This window comes from Mastigoproctus giganteus, chromosome 14, assembly GCF_048544385.1.
Source record: "Mastigoproctus giganteus isolate SK-2022 chromosome 14, ASM4854438v1, whole genome shotgun sequence".
NCBI classification, from domain to species: domain Eukaryota; kingdom Metazoa; phylum Arthropoda; class Arachnida; order Uropygi; family Thelyphonidae; genus Mastigoproctus; species Mastigoproctus giganteus.
The window spans coordinates 10,965,984-10,989,321 of NC_143588.1; the positions used below are offsets into that span (position 1 = coordinate 10,965,984).

General features: G+C 39.4%; 1 protein-coding gene across 1 annotated transcript in view; it reads right to left on the reverse strand.

Annotated features, from left to right (window-relative positions):
- Cdc37 (cell division cycle protein 37) overlaps positions 1-23,338 on the reverse strand; it is a 301,191-nt gene that overhangs the window by 51,889 nt on the left and 225,964 nt on the right. Inside the window, exon 8 of the mRNA XM_090389100.1 lies at positions 20,183-20,303. Within this exon, the coding sequence (XP_090245226.1) occupies positions 20,183-20,303 (121 nt within the window). The remainder of the gene's footprint in view (positions 1-20,182; positions 20,304-23,338) is intronic.

A 23,338-nucleotide genomic window follows, 5' to 3' on the forward strand; every position in this document is an offset into this window, starting at 1 on the left:
GTTATTATTGGGAATTGCTGATTTGGCTGCGGCATCAGCCAAATCATTTCCCCTAATCCCGATGTGGCTGGGAATCCAGCAGAAGCGGATATCATATTCACGTCCACGGAGGAAGTGAATCTTCTGCTGAATACTAGACAGAACTGTTTGTTTGTTTGTTTGTTTCTTATTTGGTTTTTAGGAGCATTAGCAACTAAGGCCATAGTGCTCCAGGACAGAACTGGATAAGGATTATATCTCACAGATATTAAAGCCTGTAACATGCTGAGCGAGTCGGAATACAAAATGAACCGTTGGTATTGACATTCACTAATGTGATCCAAGGCTAACTCTATAGCGTGCAGCTCTGCAGTAAATATGCTGCATTCAGAGGGAATCTGCTCCGATATAGAGCTGTCTGTAAAGACTGCAGCAGATCCCACATATGAGTCCGACTTCAAACCGTCTGTGTAGACTGGCGCGAAGTCGGAATATTCAGTTCGGTTTACTGAATGAAGCTGCAGGTAGACAGATGATGGAGTGTCCGACATTCCCCAGTTTCTAAGAGATAAATCACATGCCGGGACATGAGCATGCCAGGGTGGAAAGGGTTGCTTTGGTGTTTGGGCAACCTTGTCTACCTTGATATTAAGTTCTTTGAGTAGCTCTTGGAGATGAATACCAAAAGGACGATTGGCAGTCTTATGGGTATTGTATAAATTTTCCCATCGTGGCTCAAAAACGAATGGCCACGTAGGATGGTCTGGCAGGGATTTCAGTTTTAAAGCGTACTTTAAAGACAACGGCTTACGTCGAAGCGATAATGGTGGTTCGTTTGCTTCGACGTATAAGCTCCGGACAGGAGATGTGCGATATGCTCCAGTAGCAATACGTAGGGCTTGATGATGGACGGGGTCCAGCCATCGCAGGACACTGTCTCTGGCTGAGGAATATACCTGGGACCCATAATCTAGTTTGGATCGCACAAGTGCACAGTAAAGCCGAAGAAGGGTACATCGGTCTGCTCCCCAAGATGTAGAGGAGAGTGAGTGGAGAATATTAAGCCCACGTGTGCACTTTGTGCGGAGTTGACGAATATGATCCAAAAAGGTCAGTTTTTTATTGAATATGAGTCCCAAGAATTTTGTGTTCGCTGCTACTGGAATAGCATTTTGTCCGAGCCTTAATTCAGGTTCAGGATGAAGATTACGCTTGCGACAAAAGTGTACGCAAACGGTCTTCTCCGGCGAGAACCTGAAGCCATTAGCAAGTACCCAGGAATTCAGACTATCGATGGCTTTCTGCAGTTGTCTTTCAATAACCCTCATGTTGCACGACTGACAAAAAATGCTAAAGTCATCAACATAGAGGGCACTGTTTACAGTTGGAGGAAGTTGTTCTGTGATGGAATTTATTTTGATGGAAAAAAGCGTGACATTTAATATTGATCCTTGTGGTATTCCCTCCTTTTGGCTAAAGGAGCGAGAGAGTGAGGATCCCACACAAACTTGGAACGATCGATTGGCTAAAAAGTTTTGAATAAAAAAGGGGAGATGCCCTCTAAGGCCTAGGCTATGTAAATCTTTTAAAATGCCAAATCTCCAAGTTGTGTCATATGCTTTTTCCATGTCAAAGAACACCGACACCAAGTGTTCGCGTTTTAGGAAAGCATCCCGGATGGATGCTTCCAATCTAATAAGATGGTCCAAAGTGGACCGGTTCCTTCGGAAGCCGCACTGGATGTTGGAGAGAAGGTCATTTGATTCTAAGTACCATATTAAATGAGAGTTAACCATTCTCTCCAGGATTTTGCACAGACAGCTAGTCAGAGCAATAGGACGATAGTTGGTGGTGACTTTTGGGTCCTTTCCTGGCTTAGGAAAGGCAAGAACGATTGCCTTGCGCCAGGAGTCCGGAAACTGCCCTTCAGTAAAGATTCTGTTATACAGAAGGAGCAGACAATTCATAGATTTTGGTGAAAGATGTTTAATCATTTCATAATGGATGCCATCTGGTCCAACGGCACTTGCTTTGGAAAGAGTGAGGGCTCTTTTCAGTTCCTGAATAGAGAAATCCCCGTTGTAGGGAAAAATACTGTTAGATTTAAAGTTAAGTGCCTGTTTTTCGATTTTATATTTCAGGACCAGGAACTCTGGGGAATACGAAGATGTTGCAGAGATGTTAGAGAATGTTTCCCCAAGAGAATTGGCTATTGCAGCTGGATCTGCAATAGCGCATCCATTATAATCTAGGATTGAAGAAGTGTGGGATGTATATTTTCCCTTCATTTTCCGGATTTTATCCCAGACTACCTTAGAGTTGGTAGACTGGTTAATGGATGATGTAAAACGGATCCACGATTCCTTTTGACTCTGACGCGGATATATCGTGCTTTGGCTCGTGCACGTTTAAAGGCTATAAGGTTGGTCGTGGTAGGATATCGGCGGAATATCCCCCACGCTTTGTTTTGAGCCTTTTTTGCTGTTGTGCATTCCACCAAGGTTTGGGAAATGGTGGAAACCGGACAGATGTTTTTGGAACAGAATCGCAGCTGCTTGGACAATATTTTCTGTGATGTACTTAACTGCATCATTGATAGGCTCTTGACTGAGTGTGCTAAGATCAAAATTTGCCTGATGTTGGAAGGCAGTCCAGTTCAGCCTGATCAATCTTCCACCGTGGTAACCTGAAGGGAAGACATGATCTCCCACTGTGTAACGAGGTTATCACAGGGAAGTGATCACTTCCGTATGGATTCTCCTCCACTTCCCAAGTGAGTGAAGGGAGTAGAGAAGGGGAGCAGATAGAGAGATCAATGGCAGAAAAAAGTATGGGTAGGCATGTGGAAGAAGGTGTTTGTTCCAGTATTTAGAAGGGAGTGGTCATTGAGCATACGCTCTATGACTTGTCCCCTTCCGTTGATGTTAGCACTACCCCACAGGGTGTTATGTCCATTAAAATCCCCGAGAAGTAAGAAAGGGGGAGGCAACTGCGTTAGAAGATCATCAAGGTCTTCCTGGGAGATGTCAGTCCCAGGTGGCAAATAGATAGAGCAGACCATTAATAAAAATCCCACCGTAAGGCGAATTGCAACAGCTTCTATGCTAGTTGTAATTAGCAAGGGCTGCACTGGGGTCTGGTTACCCACAAGGATAGCCACTCCCCCATGAGCAGAGCCATCAGCAATTCTATCCTTTCGAAAAATTGTGATGTTGTGCATGGTGGGATCATCATTTGCCTTTAGATATGTTTCCTGCAAGCAAAAGCAAACTGGCTCGTGCTTTTGCAAGAGAGCCTTGATGTCATCCATATTTCGCCAGAATCCACGACAATTCCATTGTAGGAATTTAGCCATTATTTTGGCTTGGTGGGTCCATCAGGCGGCTTCCAAGTTGCTAAGGGCTTACTTTTATCAGTCTTGGGTTTCTCTTTTTTGGGGAAGAATGGACGCTGTCCCGTGTCCATTTCTTCCTCCGCAAAGAGTTCCAAGACTGAATCTTCGGGTACCTCCTTCTGCTCGACATCCATGTTTTCTTGGGTACTAGGGGGGGACTTCCCCTTTCTTATTCTTTTCTTTCGTAATTACCTTTGTTACTTGTGGAGCATTAGGAGGTACCGATATAGGAGTGGCAGCTGATTGGTCCTTCTGTGCAGGTTTTTGCGAACTTAAGAGATAACGCGCGATGGGAGTGAAAGACTCCTTTGGAGGAATGGTCATGTCGGTCTGAGTTCTGACGGAACATCTCCCTGCTACCTTCTGGGCGTAGGTAGGTCTTTTGATATTCAGGGGTTTCACCGATTTCCTTGCCTCCTGGTACGATATATTTAGCTCTGCCTTCAGCCGTTGAATTTCTTTTTCTTCTTTCCACCTCTGGCATGCTCGTGAGTAGGCCGGGTCTTCGCCTTCACAGTTAATACAGGTGGGTTTTGCGGCTGAACATGCTGTTGTTTCGTGGTCCTTTGCACCGCATCGAGCGCATGCAAGGACTCCACGGTAAAGGGTTCGGAACGTATGGACGCATTGAACAGTTGATGTATCCAGCTTTAATCTCATCAGGAGGTTTAGGAGAGTTAAAAGTCAGGATAATGCTCCTGGTTTTAACAATTTTTCCATCCCTTCACGCAGTGATTCTCTTGACGGCAATGACTCCCTGTGGTTTTAATTCGGAGCACATTTCCTCCTCGGTTACGTCGAGAAGGTCCCACTCCGAAATGACACCTCTCGATGAATTGAGTGTTCTGTGTGGTGTCACTGTTATGGGTATTCCTCCGATTGATGTTACTCGGAGTAGATGTTCAGATTGCCTGTCATTTTTAGTTTCAATTAAAAGGTCTCCAGAACAAAGCCTCTTAACTGATTTGGGTGAACCTGCTAACCCGTCTAACCCTTTTTGAATAAAAAAGGGCGACATTTTACCAATCGGTTTTTCACCGGTGGAGTGTATAATTAGGAACCTTGGAACAGGCCCAGATGGTACTTCAGTTTGCTGCCTCTTTTTAGCAATAATGCTATCTGGATCTTTCTCTATGCTTTCAGATAGGGACCGGGTTGGGGACATTGAAGAAATAAGTTTATCAGGATTCATTGAGTTTTTAATATTGTTCAGTGCCCGGGCTTCCCCACCCACCACGGAGCCCAAAGGGACGCCCACTACCCGGCATGCAATAAATGCGCTCGGAAGTGGAACACCTGGGCTACCCAGACACTATACCCACACCGCCGCCAGCCTGAATCCTGTCCCTCGAACCATGAGGGTAGGGGCGTGGCATTGACACGGTTGACCCTTGCAGGCGAGCCTACTAGCTGATTGATCCTAGCCGGGCCTTCCAGGATCACCCGTCTTGTCGAAGCAGGGGCCAAAGTGGTGTATTGAAGCTGGGCCCCTCAAGCACCAGGATCCCCCTTTCCGAATTTCCACGGGTCGCAGCGCACGGCAAACATGACGGATTCCATTGATGTAAGCCTGGGCTGTGGGCGAGGGATCCCAGTGATGCTAGTCTGGAAGTCCAGCAGCGTCACTGGGAGGTCCCCTCACCACGTACAGGTGCCCACGTCGAGGGGGGTTTTCCTTTCCAAAAATTTAAACATCATCATCAGCCATTTTTGATCCACTGCAGGATGAAGGCTCTCTAGCAACTTCCCAGTTTCTTCTGTTTTGTACAATGGCCATCCATCTACTACCCACAAACTCATGAATTTCATCTATCGATCTCCGTCGTTGTCTTCCAGGTTTTCTTCTAGCTCCTCTTGGGCACCATTCTGTTATTTTCTTAGACCATCTGTCATGTCTTCGAGCTGTGTGTCCTGCCCACAACCATTTTAGTTCTTTGGTTTTGATAAGAATGTCTTTTACATGAGTTTGCTGCCTAATCCATGTGTTTTTCTTCTTATCTAACAGTCTGATTCTCAATATAATTTGTTCCATTCTTCGCTGTGTAGTTCTCAGCTTCCCTTCCATTCTTTTGGTAAGTGCCCAAGTTTCACACTTCTATAAGTCATGGTGGGGAGTATAGATTGGTTCATTATTTTACGTTTCAGACAAATTGGGATATTGCTCCTCAGTATGTGACTATATTTCCTGAATGCTATCCATCCAAAATTTATTCTTCTCTTGACTTCCAGCCATTTATCATTATTAAAGCTAATAACTTGTCCCAGATAAGTATATGACTCCACCTTTTCAATTACTGCTCCGTCAATCATTATGTCCCTTTCTGTGGCACACTTGTTCATCATTACTTTTGTTCTAGCCATATTCATCTTTAGTCCAAAATCCTTACTACTGTGAATAACTGATTAAGATTTTCCTCTAATTCTTTATGATCATGGCTTATGACCACAATGTCATCTGCAAACCATAAATGGTTTAGGTACTCTCCATTCACATTGACTCCTTTCTGCAACCAGTCTAAACTTCTGAAAGCTTCCTCAAAGGCAGCAGTAAACAGCTTTTGGTTGATTCTCATCAAGTATTCTTTCTAATCTGTTAGTAATGACCCTTGAACAACTTGTAGATGTGGGATAACAAGCTAATTGGTCTATAATTTCCAATTTATCTCCTTTCTTATGCAGCAAAACTATGATTGCATTATTCCAATCCTTAGGCATCACACCTTTTCTAATGCATTTTGTGAAGAGTCTTGCCAGTTTCTTCCTCCCAATTTTAATAACTCTACAGTAACTTCATCTTCCCCTGGGGCTTTCTGATTCTTCATTTTCTTCAACGCATGTTCTACCTCAGCAGGAAGAATATTGGGTATGTCGTATGTGTTACTAATTTGCAATCCATCTTCCCCACTCCTAGCATCATTCCCTCGCTCCTTGTATAATTCTTTATAGTAGTCTTCTTCTATTTGAATTATGCCTTCTCTGCTATTTATAAGTACACCATCGCTATTCTTCAGTTTCAGTAAACTTTGTCTTTCTGTATTACTGCTCACGGCTGCTGATTTAACTTTGTTCTACTTTTTCTACTTTTCTACTTTTTTCTACAAGCAGTAGAACTGCTTGTTCTACTTTTCTTGCTTTAAATCTTCTTATGTCCTCTCTGAGCCTCTTTCTAATAGCTTTGCATAACTCAGTATACTTAATTTTCTCATTGTCAGCATTTATCTTGCTCTTCATTTGTCACCTTCAGTTCATCATAACAAGTGTTTCTTGACTAATTTTTTCTTCTTTGGATTTCTTTTTCCCTATAGGTTTCTTGGGCTTTATCGCTTTCAAAAAGTTGTAATATTCCTCGTCGATATATTTGTCCTGAGCCGTCTGCAGAAGCTCAAACTTGTTTTTAAGTTCCATTACATACTGCTTTTTCACCTCTTCTTTATCTCAAAGACCTCTGTATTATTTACTCAAGCCAGTTTTTTTCCTTTCTTTTCCTACATCTATATCAAGTGTGCATCTTACCATTCTGTGGTCACTTCCAATATTTACCTTATTCAGGACGGTAACATCATTCACGATATAGCTTCTGTTAGTGAGGATGAAGTCTTTCATTAGTTGTTAATCCATTTGGACTCTTCCATGTCCACGTTCTGTTCACCCTTTTCTAGAAAAAAAGTGTTGATTACTGACAATCCTTGAGATTCTGCAAATTCCACAAGTCTTTCACCTCTTTCATTTCTTTCACCAATTCTAAAATTTTCTGTAGTTCCCCTTTCTATGCTGTTTTGTCTTTTTTCAACCTTAGCATTGAAGTCCCCCATAATGATAGTGTAGTGGGTTTTCTGCTCATCTAGAAAACTCTCAATTTCGGTGTACATTTTTCAACCTCTTCATCATCACATCATGGCTGGATGTTGGTGCATAAATCTTTATAACCTTTAGCTTGTACCTCTTAGAAATCCTGAGTATTAGTCTTGACACCTTTGGTGATGTACTTTTGAATTCCAAAATGTTTTTTATATCTTTATGGACCAGAAAGCCAACTCCACCTTACCATCGAGAAGGTGTGCATGAGTGGATTTTAGAGAGGCAGGCCAACTGGACCTCTCTTAAAACTTCTGTAATAGAAAGATATTGGATCCATCAGTGTTTTAGACTGAGTGTCTGATAACACACAGAAAACCTGTTCTCCTCTAAGCCCCAAAAAATTTAAACATTTAAGTTTATAAATATTCTGACAGTGAACAAGAGGTTACTGATGCAACTCAAGATACTCTTCATGCTATCCAGCCAGCCAGGAGTTTGAAAACTACCAGAAATTGCAGAAGTGCAGTACTGAAAGGAGAATAGCTATGTCCAGGTTTAGTCACATTTATATGCAAATACAGGAACTTTTGACTGTATCCACACCAGTTATTATTGCACAAGCATTTCTACAGTTCCAGACAAGAACAATTATGCATGCAGCACACCTGCTCAAATTTAAACATCCAGATACTTACTAATAACCATGCTCTTAACTAATTTTCTTTATGAAGTTTAATGATGCTATCTGAATTACTACATTATTACTTTGCTCTATGGCCCCAAGTGCCAAGCATTATAGTGATCAAGCAATTCTCAATGATTTCTAGAGCGTTTTTCTCGAAGCTAGTTTTGTTCATTTGTAAACGTTTTCTTATGTTTTCATTAAGTAATAGTAAACTTAGTCTTACGAACTGTAACTAAGTTTCAGAAAGGAAAACCACCTTTTTTTTTTTTTTTTCATTTAACTAATATACTAACTTTTGCACCGCTTGGTCACTCAAGTAGCACTGCTCCTGTCTCCCCATAACCTGGGAGAAGAAATTCACTCTCCCAGGGCTTAAAGAAGCAAAGATGGATAACAAAATGTTTCCAACTTTAGAGCCATTGAGCTCAAAACTATTGAAAAATGACACCGATGACTATGCTCAACTGAAGAAGTTTAAAACAACCCCTCAACTCTTGAGGGGGGGGGGGGTTGTTTTAAACTTTCCTCATCTTATATTCACTATCAGATCAGCCTCTGAGCAAATTATCCCTCTTCCTAGTGCAGAAATGCATTGAGTCTGCTGCTGGTTCACCCAAATCAGTAAGATAACTCCAGTCAGGTGATCTTCTGGTAGAGACTACTGAACATTCTGTGAAGCTATTAAAGCTCGCAACCTTTGGAGGACACCCAATAAAGGTTACTCCCCATGCCATCTTAAACTCCTCAAAGGGAGTAATAACAGAATGGGACTTATTAACTTGTATCAGAGAAGAAAACTGTCCAAGAATTACACGATTAAAAGATCATCCAAGCAAGGAGAATCAAGGCCTGAAAAGATGGTAATCTGGTTCCAACCAGGAGTATAATTCTTACTTTTAGCACTCCTAATTTACCAACATCTGTAAAAGCAGGCTACCTACATTGCCGTGTCCGACCGTACATTCTGAATCCCATCAGGTGCTACAAATGTCAAAAATATGGACACTCACAAACATGTCGAGGTGAGGCAATATGTCCCAACTGTGGTTTAAAGGAACATAATCAATCTGAATGCTCCATTACCACTCTGCATTGCCCAAACTGTAAGGGTAACCATCCAGCTTTCTCAAAAACATGTGAACTATGGAAGCAAGGGAAAAAAATTCAAAAATATAAAGTAGAAAACAAAGTGACATACCATGAGGTGAGAAGACAGATAATCAAAACAGCGACAAAGTGCACGTATGCCACAGCAGTTCAACATTTCCAGTCTGTAGGGATCCAAACTGAAGTATCAGTTCCTCCGATATAGAGTGGTCAACACCCCTGGAATTTGGCCTGAAGTGGATTAGATAAAGGGTTTTTTTTTTTTTTTTTTCCCCTCTGCTCTGCTGCTTCCTTTATTTCAATTATTTTTTCCCCTCAAGTGTAGCTATGTTATTTCATTTTATATATATATATATATATTTTTTTTTTTTTTTTTTTCCGTTTTTCTCTCTCTCTAGTGTACCTATGCCAATATTTTCTCTCTTGTTCAGGTAATTTTTTTAAAAATTTAATTTGATTTAATTTCATTTTATTTATTTATTTTTTATTATTATTTATTTTTTTATTTTTATTATTTATTTTATTATTTTTTTATCATTTACTTTTTTTTTTTTTTTTGCTGCAGCGCCCCGGGGTTTTTTTTTTCCTTTTCTCTATTTTGTCAATTGCGAATTGGGCACTTTTGTTGCTCTCAATTTCAAAACAGCATTCTACAGAACAAACAAATAAACAAGATAGTAATACCCCAATTTACCATACCAACTGACATTTCCTCAACAATAAAACCAAAAGTGACAGAAACCATGAAACAGCAATCGCCACTCTCCACTCAAATGGAGATCGACAAACATCATGATTCAGATTATGGCATTTTAGAACTACATGCAACTGAAGAGATGGGCGTGACCCACCCCATCTTTCCTAAGAAAGGCAAAACAAAAATAGATCGATACGAGCAAACTATAACTAAAAAGCAGTCAGAAGCAAAAACAACCCGTAAAACCGCATAATGAAAAAAATCCTTCAATGGAATTGTAGAGGCTTCAGGAATACAAAAGATGATTTTCAAGATCTTATCAATTGGTATGAACCAGCTGCCACAGCCTTACAGGAAACTCTTTCCAATTCCTGAGTGTGTCCTACCATTAAAAACTATGCTAACTTTAGACAAGATAGGAGTACTGATATTCCATGAAGGTTTGTTTGTTTGTTTTGATTTTATTGGTGCATTAGCTACTAAGGCTTATAATGCGCCAAGACCAGGTCATTTATAACAAAAATTTAAACTTTCAGTGACCTAATTAGTTAGGTCACTATGTCAAAAGGTATAAAAAAAATGTATAAAAGGTATAAAAGAAAAATGTAAATTTTATACATGAGCAAAACTATTTATTGATTTTAAAAAGCTAAAAACAGCAGACACATTGTCATTGTTGGATAAAATCTGACTGAGTGTATACGGCTCAGTCAGATGATTAAAAGCGGTAAAACGGATATTACTAAAATCTGGACAATCAATTAAAATGTGTCTCGTGGATAAAATTGTGCCACAGGACTCACACATAGGAGGGTCATCAGCCCTCAGCAAAAACGAATGAGTCAAATGACTATGTCCTATGCGGGTCCGGGCAAGAACAACTTCCTCCTTACGATTCCTGCGCAGACTAGACTGCCACGGTTCAATTACAGGCTTTATACGATATAATTTATTTGCAGTCTGTCTATTCCACGAATCCTGCCATTTGGAGTGTATCTTTTGGTGTATTATTTGCCTGTAGTCTGTATAGGGGACTAACAGGCAGCAATTATTATTGGGAATTGCTGATTTGGCTGCGGTGTCAGCCAAATCCCAACGTGGCTAGGAATCCAGCAGAAGCGGATATCATATTCACGTTCACAGAGGAAGTGAATCTTCTGCTGAATGCTAGTCAGAACTGGATGAGAATTATATCTCACAGTTATTAAAGCCTGTAAAACGCTGAGAGAGTCAGAATATAAAATGAACCGTTGGTATTGGCATTTACTAATGTGATCCAAGGCTAACTCTATAGCGTGCAGCTCTGCAGTAAATATGCTGCATTCAGAGGGAATCTGCTCCGATGTAGTGCTGTCTGTAAAGACAGCAGCAGATCCCACATATGATTCCGACTTCGAACCGTCTGTGTAAACTGGCGCGAAGTCAGAATGTTCAGCTCTGTGTGCTGAATAAAGCTGCAGGAAGACAGATGATGGAGTGTCCGACTTTCCCCAATTTCTAAGGGACAAGTCACATGCCGGGACATGAGCAAGCCAGGGTGGAAGGGGTTGCTTTGGTGTTTCGGCAACCTTGTCTACATTGATATTAAGTTCTTTGAGTAGCTCTCGGAGACGAATTCCAAAAGGACGATTGGTAGTCTTACGGGTGTTGTACAAATTTTCTCATCTTGGCTCAAAAACGAATGGCCGTGTAGGATGATTTGGCAGGGATTTCAGTTTTAAGGCGTACTTAGAGACAACTGCTTACGTCGAAGTGATAACGGTGGTTCGTTTGCTTCGACGTATAAGCTCTGGACAGGAGATGTTCGAAATGCTCCAGTAGCGATACGGAGAGCCCGATGATGGACAGGATCCAGCCATCGAAGTACACTGTCTCTGGCCAAATTGTATACCAGGGACCCGTAATCTAGTTTGGATCGTACAAGTGCACGGTAGATGCGTAGTAGGGTGCATCAATCCGCACCCCAAGATGTTGAGGAAAGAGAGCACAGAATATTCAGCCCTCTTGTGCACTTTGTGCGGAGTTGACGGATGTGATCCAGAAAGGTCAGCTTTTTATCGAATACGAGTCCCAAGAATTTTGTGTCCACATTCTACTGGAATAGCATTTTGTCCGAGCCTTAATTCAGGTTCAGGATGAAGATTACGCTTACGACAAAAGTGTACACAAAAGGTCTTCTCCGGCGAGAACCTGAAGCCATTAGCAAGTGCCCAGGAGTTGAGGCGATCAATGGCTTTCTGCAGTTGTCTTTCAATAACCCTCATGTTGCATGACTGACAAAATATGCTAAAGTCATCAACATAAAGGGCACTGTTTACAGTTGGAGGAAGTTGTTCTGTGATGGAATTTACTTTGATGGCAAAAAGCGTGACACTTAATACTGATCCTTGTGGTACTCCCTCCTCTTGGCTAAAGGAACGAGAGAGTGAGGATCCCACACGAACTCGGAAAGATCAATTGGCTAAAAAGTTTTTAATAAAAATGGGGAGCTGCCCTCTAAGACCAAGACTATGCAGATCTTTTAAGATGCCAAATCTCCAAGTTGTGTCATATGATTTCTCCATGTCAAAGAACACTGACACCAAGTGTTCGCGTTTTAGGAAAGCATCCCGGATGGATGTTTCCAGTCTAATTAAATGATCAAGAGTTGATCTTTTTTTTCGGAAGCCGCACTGGATGTTGGAGAGAAGGTCATTTGAATCTAAGTACCATATTAAACGAGAATTAACCATTCTCTCCAGGATTTTGCACAGACAGCTAGTCAGAGCAATAGGACGATAATTGGTAGTGACTTTTGGATCCTTTCCTGGCTTAGCAAAGGCAAGAACAATTGCCTTGGCCAGGAATCCAGAAACTGCCCTTCAATAAAGATTCTGTTATACAGAAGGGGCAGACAATCCATAGATTTTGGTGAAAGATGCTTAATCATTTCATAATGGATGCCATCTGGTCCAACAGCACTTGCTTTGGAAAGAGTGAGGGCTCTTTTCAGTTCCTGTATAGTAAATGCCTCGTTGTAGGGATAAAGGCTCTTAGACTTAAAATGAAGTGCCTGTTTTTCGATTTTATTTTTCAGGACCAGGAACTCGTTAGATCCTAGTGATGCTAATCTGGAAAACCAGCAGCATCACTGGGAGGTCCCCTCGTCGAGGGGTTCCATGAACGGGTGGCGATTATTGTCAGAAACAATATTCCATCCAAACACGTTTCTCTTCAGACTCCTTTTGAAGTAGTGGCAGTTCACATTGTAATTGGTATCACTCACACAATAGCGTCTCAAAAATATTGGTACAACGTTTAGAGGAGGTAGGTAACATCTAAAGGAATGTGAATTGCATAGGAACCCATTACCGGAAACGTCACCGTAAGTCGGTAGACAGTGTGGTAGTCGCCGCACGCAGAGCATGCATCGATATAAGAACTGTGAGCTGGCAAGCATGCACCTAGTGTATGGATTAGCAGAGAGCAATGGACGAGCCGCTCAACGAATTTAGGGAGAATGCTTCCCAGACAGATATGTACCGTTTCTTTCTCAACTGTTGAGAAAGAAGGCAGAAGCCTTTGAAAGCTTCAGTTATTTTAGGGCTTTTAATCTAGTATATTTTATTGCATTTTATTTGTACATTCACTGTAAACTACATTTGTTTTATTCTATCTTAATTTCAGTAATTTATTATCAGTAACATTTTATTTGTATAATCACATTTATTGTGTTTGATCTACTGTAAATTTATTGTAAATTTAAATATAAAGCTTTTTAAGATTTAGGTTTTCGTTTTTACTTCAATGGTTGGTGAGAAACGCTAAAAATCATAGTTGTGTCATTTCTGCTTCTTGTGCCTCTGCTATTACTTTCCTGTGACGTTTCCGGTTATGGGTTCCTATGTGACACCCTGTATATCTCCCTCCAAAATTCTAATAGATCAGCTATCATCTCCCTTCTGCTTATTCGGGGACTTCAATGCTCATCATCTGCTATGGGGATCTCCGATAGACAAAGGAGGCAAGCTAATAGAATCCCTGCTTGATACTCATCATCTTACCCTGTTAAACACTGGCGAGCCTACTTATATTCATTTTTCTACAGGATCCATGACTGCAATAGATTTCTCAATCTGTTCTCCCTCCATATTATGCCAATATGGAGTGGTCAGTTCTTGATAATCCACTAAACAGTGATCATCTTCTGATTCTTTGTAAGATTCAAACACGAGTAAACTTGTCCCCACTGCAGTGCTTCAACTGAAAATTCCATAGGAAATGCTGGTATGAATACGCCTCTCTAATTCAGTTTGATGATGTAATCCATTCTCAGCTCATAGATAATGTCACCAATCATATAACCAACTAGATATTAAAAGCTGCTACTTCTGCAATACGTAAATCTGTGATTGGGTATTGCAAACACAGCAGTTACTGGTGGAATCAGGATTGCACACCAGCTAAACGGGGAAAAAAATAAAGCTTGGAATTTATTTCGAAAATTCCATACAACTGGTAATCTTATTAACTTTAAAAGACTAAAGGCCAAGTTCCGCCAAATAAGAAGAAAAGCAAAGAAATATGCCTGGATAAGTTTTACTTCCACCATTAAAAAGGACAACAGACTCATAGAGAAGAAAATCCAAGCACTTAAGGTAAATATGTGCAGTCCCCGGCCTCAATCTAAAACTGGAAAGGACAGAATCTGCACCAACAGAAATAGCTAATGCACTAGCCAAATCATTTGCCAGTATATCAGCAGCATCCTCATACAGCCAAACCTTTCAAAAATTAAGTCATCTGTAGAAAAACAAAATAAACTTCTCTACCATGGTATCACACCTGTATAATCAGCCATCCACATTAACAGAACTTTTAGAGTCTCTCAATAAAATATCCAGTACTGAAGCTGGTCCAGATGACGTCTGTTATGTAATGTTAAAAAACTAAATCACAAAGCAATAAACCCCCTGTTGAATTTCTCAACCAAATATTTTTAGAAAATGCATATCCACAATCCTGGTGTCACTCAAATGTACTAGCATTTCTGAAGCCAGGGAAGGATCCTACCATCCCGCATAATTACAGGCCAATTTCACTGAATAGCTGTTTAAGCAAAGTTTAGAAAAAAATGGTTCACATGTGGCTAACATGGTTTCTGGAAAAGAACAATCTGTTAAACCGAAACCAGTGTGGGTTTCAGAAGAATCGCTCAACCTTAGACGTTATGACCAAAAGCAGAAGCAAACATTTGCAATGCTTGCTTTCATAAGGAGATAACATCTGGTTATGGTTAATCTTGACATTGAGGCAAGCCTTTGATACCACTTGGAGATACGATGTCCTCCAAGACCTTCGTTCTTTTGGTCTGAAGGGGCAATTACCCCAATTTAAACAAAACTTCCTGCACCACAGAACATTTCAGGTCAGATATATGAACAGTTTATCTAAATCATTTGAACAAGAGGAGGGTGTACTGCAGAGTTCCATCCTAAGCAAAACATTATTCACAATAAGAATTACAAATATGACACAAGACATACCAAAAACAGTGAATTATACATGTTTGCTGATCACCTCTTTACCTCTTGTCAGTCACAAATGATGAATGCCATTGAAAGGCAACTTCAACTATCCATAGCTAGAATAGAATCATGGGCACAATGGATTGGATATTCTTTAGCAGAAAATAAATTGACTGCAATTCATTTCTGTAAAATATGCAAATTACATCCAGATCCTGAAATATATTTAAAAAACAACCTGATTCCTCTTACCAACAATTGTCGTTTATTGGGTTTATATCTAGACAATAAACTTAATTTTTCCAATCACACAGTCTACCTTAGAACATTCTGTAAAGAAACTAAACATGTTAAGAGCTGTCTCCGCAAACTCCTGGGGTGCCGATAGACACTCCCTCTTACATCTTTATAAAACTATAATCTGGTCCCGCTTAGATTATGGATCACCTGTTTATGACTCTGCAAGAAACAGTTCCTTGTTACGTCTAAATACAATTCAACATAGTGCCCTAAGGATAGCCACAGGAGCCGTCAGAACATCTCCAGTCAACAGCCTGTATATTGAGGCAAATGAACCCCTACTGCACATCAGACGAAAATTGTTACTATGTAGCTATGCTACAAAAATTAAAAATATCCCATCTCATCCCAGCTGGGAATACTTGCTTGACCCTCAGTATATAATATTATACCATAATAAACCTAATGAAAACCACCCTGCAGGTCTAAGATTGCAAGAACTGATGCCTAGTTGGAATATAAACTATCAGCGTATCCTTGAAGACGTTGCTCCTCCTGAACTTCCCTGGATTCAATCCACACCTTCTTGTGATAATTTCTTTCTGATATAGAAAACACTCCCTGCCAAACAACAAGTTACAGCAGCTACACCTTAGAAAATGCAGAGAAACTCTTATTTATTTATTTATGTGAATCCCAAACATGAGAGGTATTAGAACCTATAGTACTTAGTACTGTACTTGGGTTAAATTATTATACTAATAGCTCAAAAACAGATTGAGCTGTAGGTGCTGCAGCAATTTATCATTATTAGCCATATGGTACAAGGAAGCCTGAGGCTGCACCAGGCAAAAAAAAATTAAAAAAAAAAAAAAAAAAAAAAAATCTGAGTTACCCTGAGAGAGAGAGAGAGAGAGAGAGAATCACCAAGAAAGAGAAGAATGATGATATCCAGCTCAAGACGCTGGGTGAGCCAAGTTATGAATCTTAAAATTGATGTTTGTTTTTTTAAATATTTCACTTTAATATTTCTGTTTCTACTTAAAACACTCAATGCATTAAAAGTCTCATTACTTGCCTCAGTCCCTTCAAAAAAATTGACTGTGTCCATTGCACCTTGAGCTTCTGAGATGTCGGTACTGATTTTGATTTGTCATCATATCATCATCACAATCATAGTCTTTGCCATTGTCGTTATCGTCATTGTTGAGCAGCATCTACAATGTCACTCTCTGTAGGAAGACCATTAGTTAACAAGTTGTCATTGACTCATACAAATTCATTAATGTAATCTTTATTAAAACCTACAACATTGTTTTCTTGAAGCAGTTCGATATGGTTGTCAAAGTAACATTGATCCACACATCATTCAATAAATTTATAGCATCCAATATCGATACAGACTAAGTTTCTGTTCTCTCTGACTGATCAGATGTAGAATTAGAAATCTCTATAAAATCCTCTCAAACTCTTGATTACACCTATGTCCATTGGTTGTAAAATTGATGTCACAATTTTACAACCAATGGACCTCTCATTGATGGGAGGCAGAAACACTAGCTTAACGTTGGACAAATTTTGAATCCTGGGATGTTCAGGACAGTTATCAACTAAGAACAAAATATTTTTCTTCTTTTTGAATAGCTCCTTATTCCAATCATTTACGTATTGCTGAAAAATATCCGAAGTCATAATCTCGTCCTTTAAATAATCCTTGGTTTTCCAATAAATGTGCTAAGGCTGTTCAAGAAAAGAATGTTGCATATCGTAATTGGCTTGTTTCTAATTCTCCAGTTTCATTTTCTACCTACACCAGAGCTCACAACAATTGTAAAGCAGTTATTAATCAGTCCAAACTAGAGTTTGAACAGGCTAAGAGTAGAAAACTTGCTTCTTGCCCTAATGGTAGCCAAGCATTCTAGCTATTGGCTGCAACTGTTGCCCATCTCTGCTCCCACCTCTGTCCAAACCAGATGGTTCTGTTGCCACTTCGGCCAAGGATAAAGCTGACCTGCTAGCATCCCATTTTTCTTCCAAATCATGTATTAATGATCTTGGTAAAACACCTCCCACTATTCCCAACACGCTCCATTCAATGTCTCCTGTGGAATTCCGTCAAAAGGATTTTGAGGAATCTTGATGCTAAGAAAGCTCCAGGACCTGATGGTATTTCTCCACTTGTTCTCAAAACCTGTGCTCCTGAACTTACTCCTATTCTTTGCTGCCTTTTTTCACTTTCTTATTCCAAAGGTGTTTTTCCTTCTAACTGGAAATTTGCTCATGTCCAGCCAGTTCTTAAAAAGAGTGACAAATCCCTCCCTTCCAATTCCCATTGCGATTACTTCTACTCTTTCTAAAGTGATGGAGAAATCAATTAACCGCCAACTCTTAAGCTACCTAAAAACCTTCCGTCTGATCAACGATCGCCAGTATGGATTCCGTCAGTGTTGATCCACTGGTGATATTCTGGCTTATGTTACCCATTTATGGACTAATTCAATGGAAAGGTTCGGTGAAACACAAGTAGTTGCTCTTGACATCTCAAAGGCTTTCGATCGTGTTTGGCATAAAGGTCTTCTAAACAAGCTTCCAACTTATGGTTTGCCAACTGTTTTAAGTAATTGGTTATCCAGTTTTCTCTCTGATCGCTCACTGAGGGTGATGGTAGATGGCTCTCTGTCTTCTAACTTCTCCACTAATGCCGGTGTCCCCCAAGGTTTAGTTCTTTCTCCCACTCTTTTCCTCTTGTATATTAATGACCTTCTTCCATTGACTGAAAATCCCATCCATAGTTTTGCCGCCGATGATAGCACATTGCATGCTACTTTTCATTTTGAGAAACCTTGTCTTGCTCAATCAGCTTCAACTTCTCAAAAATCTGCTACCAATTCCTTAAATGCCGATCTTCAGGTAATTCTCAGTGGGGCAATGAAAACTTAGTTGATTTCAACCCTTCTAAAACTCAGTCTTGTCTTATATCTCGCAAAAAGGATTCTTCTGCTCCTATGCTTATCTTTAGTGACACTCCGATTTGCAGGCAAAATGATATATCTCTTTTGGGGATTACCCTGACTTCTAATCTCTCTTGGCACAAGCACATTACAAATATTGCTTCCTCTGCATCTAAAAAACTTGGTTTTCTCTTTCGCTCTCAGAGTTACTTTTCTTACAAACAGCTGCTCACTCTGTATAAATCACAAATCCACCCAGCCGTGGAATATTGTACCCACATCTGGGGGTGGCGCCCCCAAAACCTCTCTCAGGCTTCTTGATTCCATTCAGAAGAGGGCAGGTAGGTTAATTAATGATTCATCTCTAACAGAGTCTCTCCACTCGCTGTCTCATAGACGTACTGTTTCTGCTGCATGCCTCTTCTACAGATACTTCCATGGGCACTGTTCTTCTGAATTGGCTTCTATAATTCCCGCTCCCTCTTTCAAAACAGTCCGAACACGTGCCGCCACCAGGCAAAATCCGTTTACTGTCCAACTTCAAACTCACAGAACCAACTTTTCATCTTCCTCGTTTATTCATTCAACTGCCGTTTTCTGGAACAACCTTCCTTCATACGTATTTCCAGAAAATTAGTCTACAGAAGTCCAATGTCAACAAATATCTTCTTTCGTTCTAATAACTATTGAACTAATAACTTTCGTTCTTTAACTATAGGTTCTAATATCTCTCGTGTTTGGGGTTTACATAAAAAAAAAAAAAAAAAAGTCCATACTCACCAGATGTGAGCCCCTCTACCTTCTCAATAGTTGTCTCTTCCTACAGAATGCAGTATCTATACTGCAGAATTGTATGCAATAAAACTAGCCCTAGAAAATATAACCAAGCAGCAATTCAAGCAAGCTCTTATATATACAGACTCCTTAAGTGCAGTCACTGCCATTCAATCTACACTTCTTCCCACCATCCCATTCTGAAACAGATCTGGTTGCAATTATATCAATATCAAACATCCAAACAGATGGTCATATTCTGTTGGATCCCTGGTCATGTTGGCATCCCAGGTAATGAATGTGCGGATCATGCTGCTAGACATCCTGATAATGGATCTTTCCGACAGCTAAAAAGTGCCATACACTGATTACAGATCCATTATTAAACAGCATGTTGGAATCAATGGGCTCAACTGTGGCAAACTATAGTCAATAATAAACTATTCCAGATTAAAAAAGAACATCAACTCTGGAATTCTAGCTTCATGAGAAGCAGGCGAGAAGAAGTCATTTTAGCAAGACTCCGAATCAGTCATTCCTATATAATTCAATTTGTTCTTGCTTATGAGAGAGAACCCTCCTCAATGTTCCTTCTGTCGATCCCAATTAACAATGAAACATATTCTCATAGAATGCCCTCAATATTCAAGTATGCGGAAATCCAGTTATTGTTCTCGGTCCAACTTTCAGGAACCTTTAACTTTACAACACATACTTAGCAATAATGCAGATTTTGAAGCTCTGTTTCAATACTTGATAAGCATAAATATATATAATCGCCTCTGATAACTATAATATAAAAGATTCAGGCCTAAGTTAATCATAAACAAGCACAATATGGCCCAGGAGACTCTTGTGCCAAAAAGCTCTCTCACAACAACTTTGCTCTACTCCCTATCACAATGTTAAAACTTATGAAATTATTTGGAAGGTAATTTTTTTTGTGGGGAAACCCACCAAGTTTCATAAATTCCATAATATTTCGTTCCATAAATTTTTAAAAGAAGGTAAAACAGTTTGTTTCTAATAACAAATATGTATATTTATTACCTCTTCAACTTCTTTCACAACTTTCTCAATTCGTGCCTCTGCACGTTCTTTCACCCTTTCTTTGAATGCTCGCAGTTCATCATGAAAAGCATCTTTATACTCCTGATCTGCAATTTGTATCCTGTGGAAACATTAATAAGTAATTACAAAAACATTTTTTTTTAACAATGAATTATATAACTTCCTTGACTTTAAAATCAGCTATACAATTTTAAACATCATATTAATTCACTTGTCTACAAATAATTGGAAATGGAAAATAAATACAGTAGAGTGTTGAAAATCCAAAGGGGCCAGCATTTATTTCTTTTTATACTGGTGCCATAAAATAATTATAGTAAGTGCCAGTTATTGTGATCACCTTGGTGAATTAAATTTTGGTTCTATTAAATGGCAATTCTAATAAGCAAAAATCAGAGAAATATTTTCCACAGGCTAGAAAAATGAAAGATATAAAGCACAAATTTATACTTTTCTTCAATTAAATAATATTTAATTAAATATTAAATAATATTTGAAAATCAGAAATATATTATGCACAGGTAAGTAAAATAAAAATAAATTTATGCTCACATACATAGCTTAATTAATATGCATACAGTAATAACTCAACATAACACTTTGTAATCTGTTATTCAACACACTTTGTAATCTGATATTTCTGTTCATTGACATTTTTTTGGGGGTTGTTAAAGCAAAAACAGTAAAAAAAAAAAAACGTGTGAAGCATGCAGAAATTGCAACTAACATGATCCTCATAAGTGAGATATTGAGTAAAAAGATTCTGAACAGAATTTTTTGAGTTTTATTTCAGCATACTGTAGTTTTCTTCCTCTTTTAAAAGGAATCAGAAATTTTTGCCAATTGAATCCAAGATTGAAATTTTAAACAGACTTTCAAAGGGAAAAAACTGGACCTTAGCAAACTTTTACAAGGTTGGAAAGTCAACCATAAAGGTAAAGGTAAACTGCAGCCATTATCAACCCACTGCAGGATGAAAGCCTCCTCAACAATTCATGATGAGGGAAATGGACCATAATCTGCCACGCTAGTCCAATGCGGGTTGGCAGATCGACCGTATTTAGCAGTCAGGGGCTCGAATCCCAGTCTACTCAAAGAGCGTGTGCTACTGCACTCATGCTCCTGACCACTCGGCTACGGAGTCAACCATAAAAGACATTAAAAACAACAAAGAAAAATTTTTAAAGTTCACATCGAAACTTGATTCAGATGATGGTGCAAGAGAAAGAAGGAAAAAAACTATGAGAACAGCTAATGACCCATACCTCAAAGATACTGTTTATTTGTGGTTCACACAGAGATGAAGTTCAGGAGAACCCATATCTGGACCTTTTTGGTGTGAAAAGGTCTGGATTTCAAAAAAAATTAGGTAGTCCCTCAGATTTTAAAGCCAGTGTTTTTATTTCTAAACTTATTAAAATTTTATTTTAGTCACAATAACAGTATTTTTGATAAGTTCAGATTATCGATGCTCTACTGTATCAATAAAGAGATTTGATCCATAAAAACTAATGCTGATGAAGAAGACAGTCACCTGAAGCAGGAGAACATTAAACAGTGCTCCAGAGTATGTCTGCCAGAGGCAAAGGTTAATGACGTTGTAGAGCAGACATCTTTTAAGGACAAAACAGGTGATATTGTTGTACACGCTGGCACATGATATTAAGAGCAGGAGACCCGCGGAATTACTTACAGGTACAGGTCAATATTGAAAAAAGCTGTGAGTTAGGGTTGAATTTCAAAGTGTCTGCAATTCTGTCCAGACATGCTAGAAAGGAGTACATGAGGTGAGCCTTGTCAATCAATTCAGCCCTGGAGAGACTGTGCAAGGCTCAAGGGGGTAGAATTTTTCTCAGCTTGGTCTGTGCTTGTTAACATGAGAGAGTGCTTTTACAAGGATGGGATACACTTAAATAGAAAGGGTGCGAGAATATTTGCTGAAGCTATCGAGGCAGTGTTAGGTGGGTCGGAAAACTGCTAGCTTGGGGGGGGGGGAATACACAGACTAATAGATTAACAGTAGCCGCTGGCAGAGGTGAAAGTGATTCTTGCACTGCTTCTATTGAAATGAGCAGCATCCTGGAAAACAAGGTGCAGGAGATTCCAGAAACTGCTGAGAGTCATTGCGGAACACATTAATATATGGGCTGTGTTAAGGTAGCTAAGAATAGGAACAGGTGCTTGTATACTTCGTGTACACCGATGCTAGGAGTTTGGTAAATAAATTTGAGGTGTTAGTAAAAACATCAAAGTCAGATATTGTTGGGTATCAGAAATGTGGTGTTACACAGATATAAGGAATGCAGAAATGGAATTTGGGGAGTACAATATGTACATGAAGGATAGACAGGATAGGAAAGGAGGGATTATACTATTAGTTAAGAAACATAAAATCCAAGGAAGCACAGCCAGTTGACATGGGTGGACAGAGAAGTGTCGAGTCAGTTTGGTGTGACATATAAGCATTGGGAAAGGAAAATTGAAAGTATGAGTGTGTTATAAGCCTAATGACTCCGATAAGTATAATAAACAACTGTACAGAGAAATAGAGCAAGCCAGTAAATCAGATTGTCTTATAATGGGAGATTTTAATTTTCCAAATATTGACTGGAATTTGTGAGTTTGTCACTCACACACTAGCAAGGCTTTCGTGGATTTATTGGATGATTGTTTTCTACAGCAGCATGTTTGGGAGGCAACTAGATAGAGCAATACTCTTGATCTGATTATCAGTAGTGATTCTGCATGCATTAAGAATCTGCAGATAAAGGAACCACTAGGTGGCAGTGATCACAGTGTGCTGAAGTGAGATTTACTCAAAGAGGTAACTACCATCAAGGGTAAAGGGAAGAGTTTTTGTTTTTGTAAAAGCAACTATGATGATTTAAGACAGTATTTAAATTCTATATGGTGGGACTAACTGATGATGTTACCAACAGCAAATTCAAAATGGGAAGCATTCAAAGAATTAATCTTGGAAGCTACTAGGCTTTTCATACCAACTAAAAAATATTGTTCAAGGTTTAGGGCTAAATTAATGTGAGGTAAACTAATGAAACATATGGCAGAGAAGAAACATGCACGATATACATATGAATTAACAGGTGACACGGAAGCCTATGATAGATATAAGCT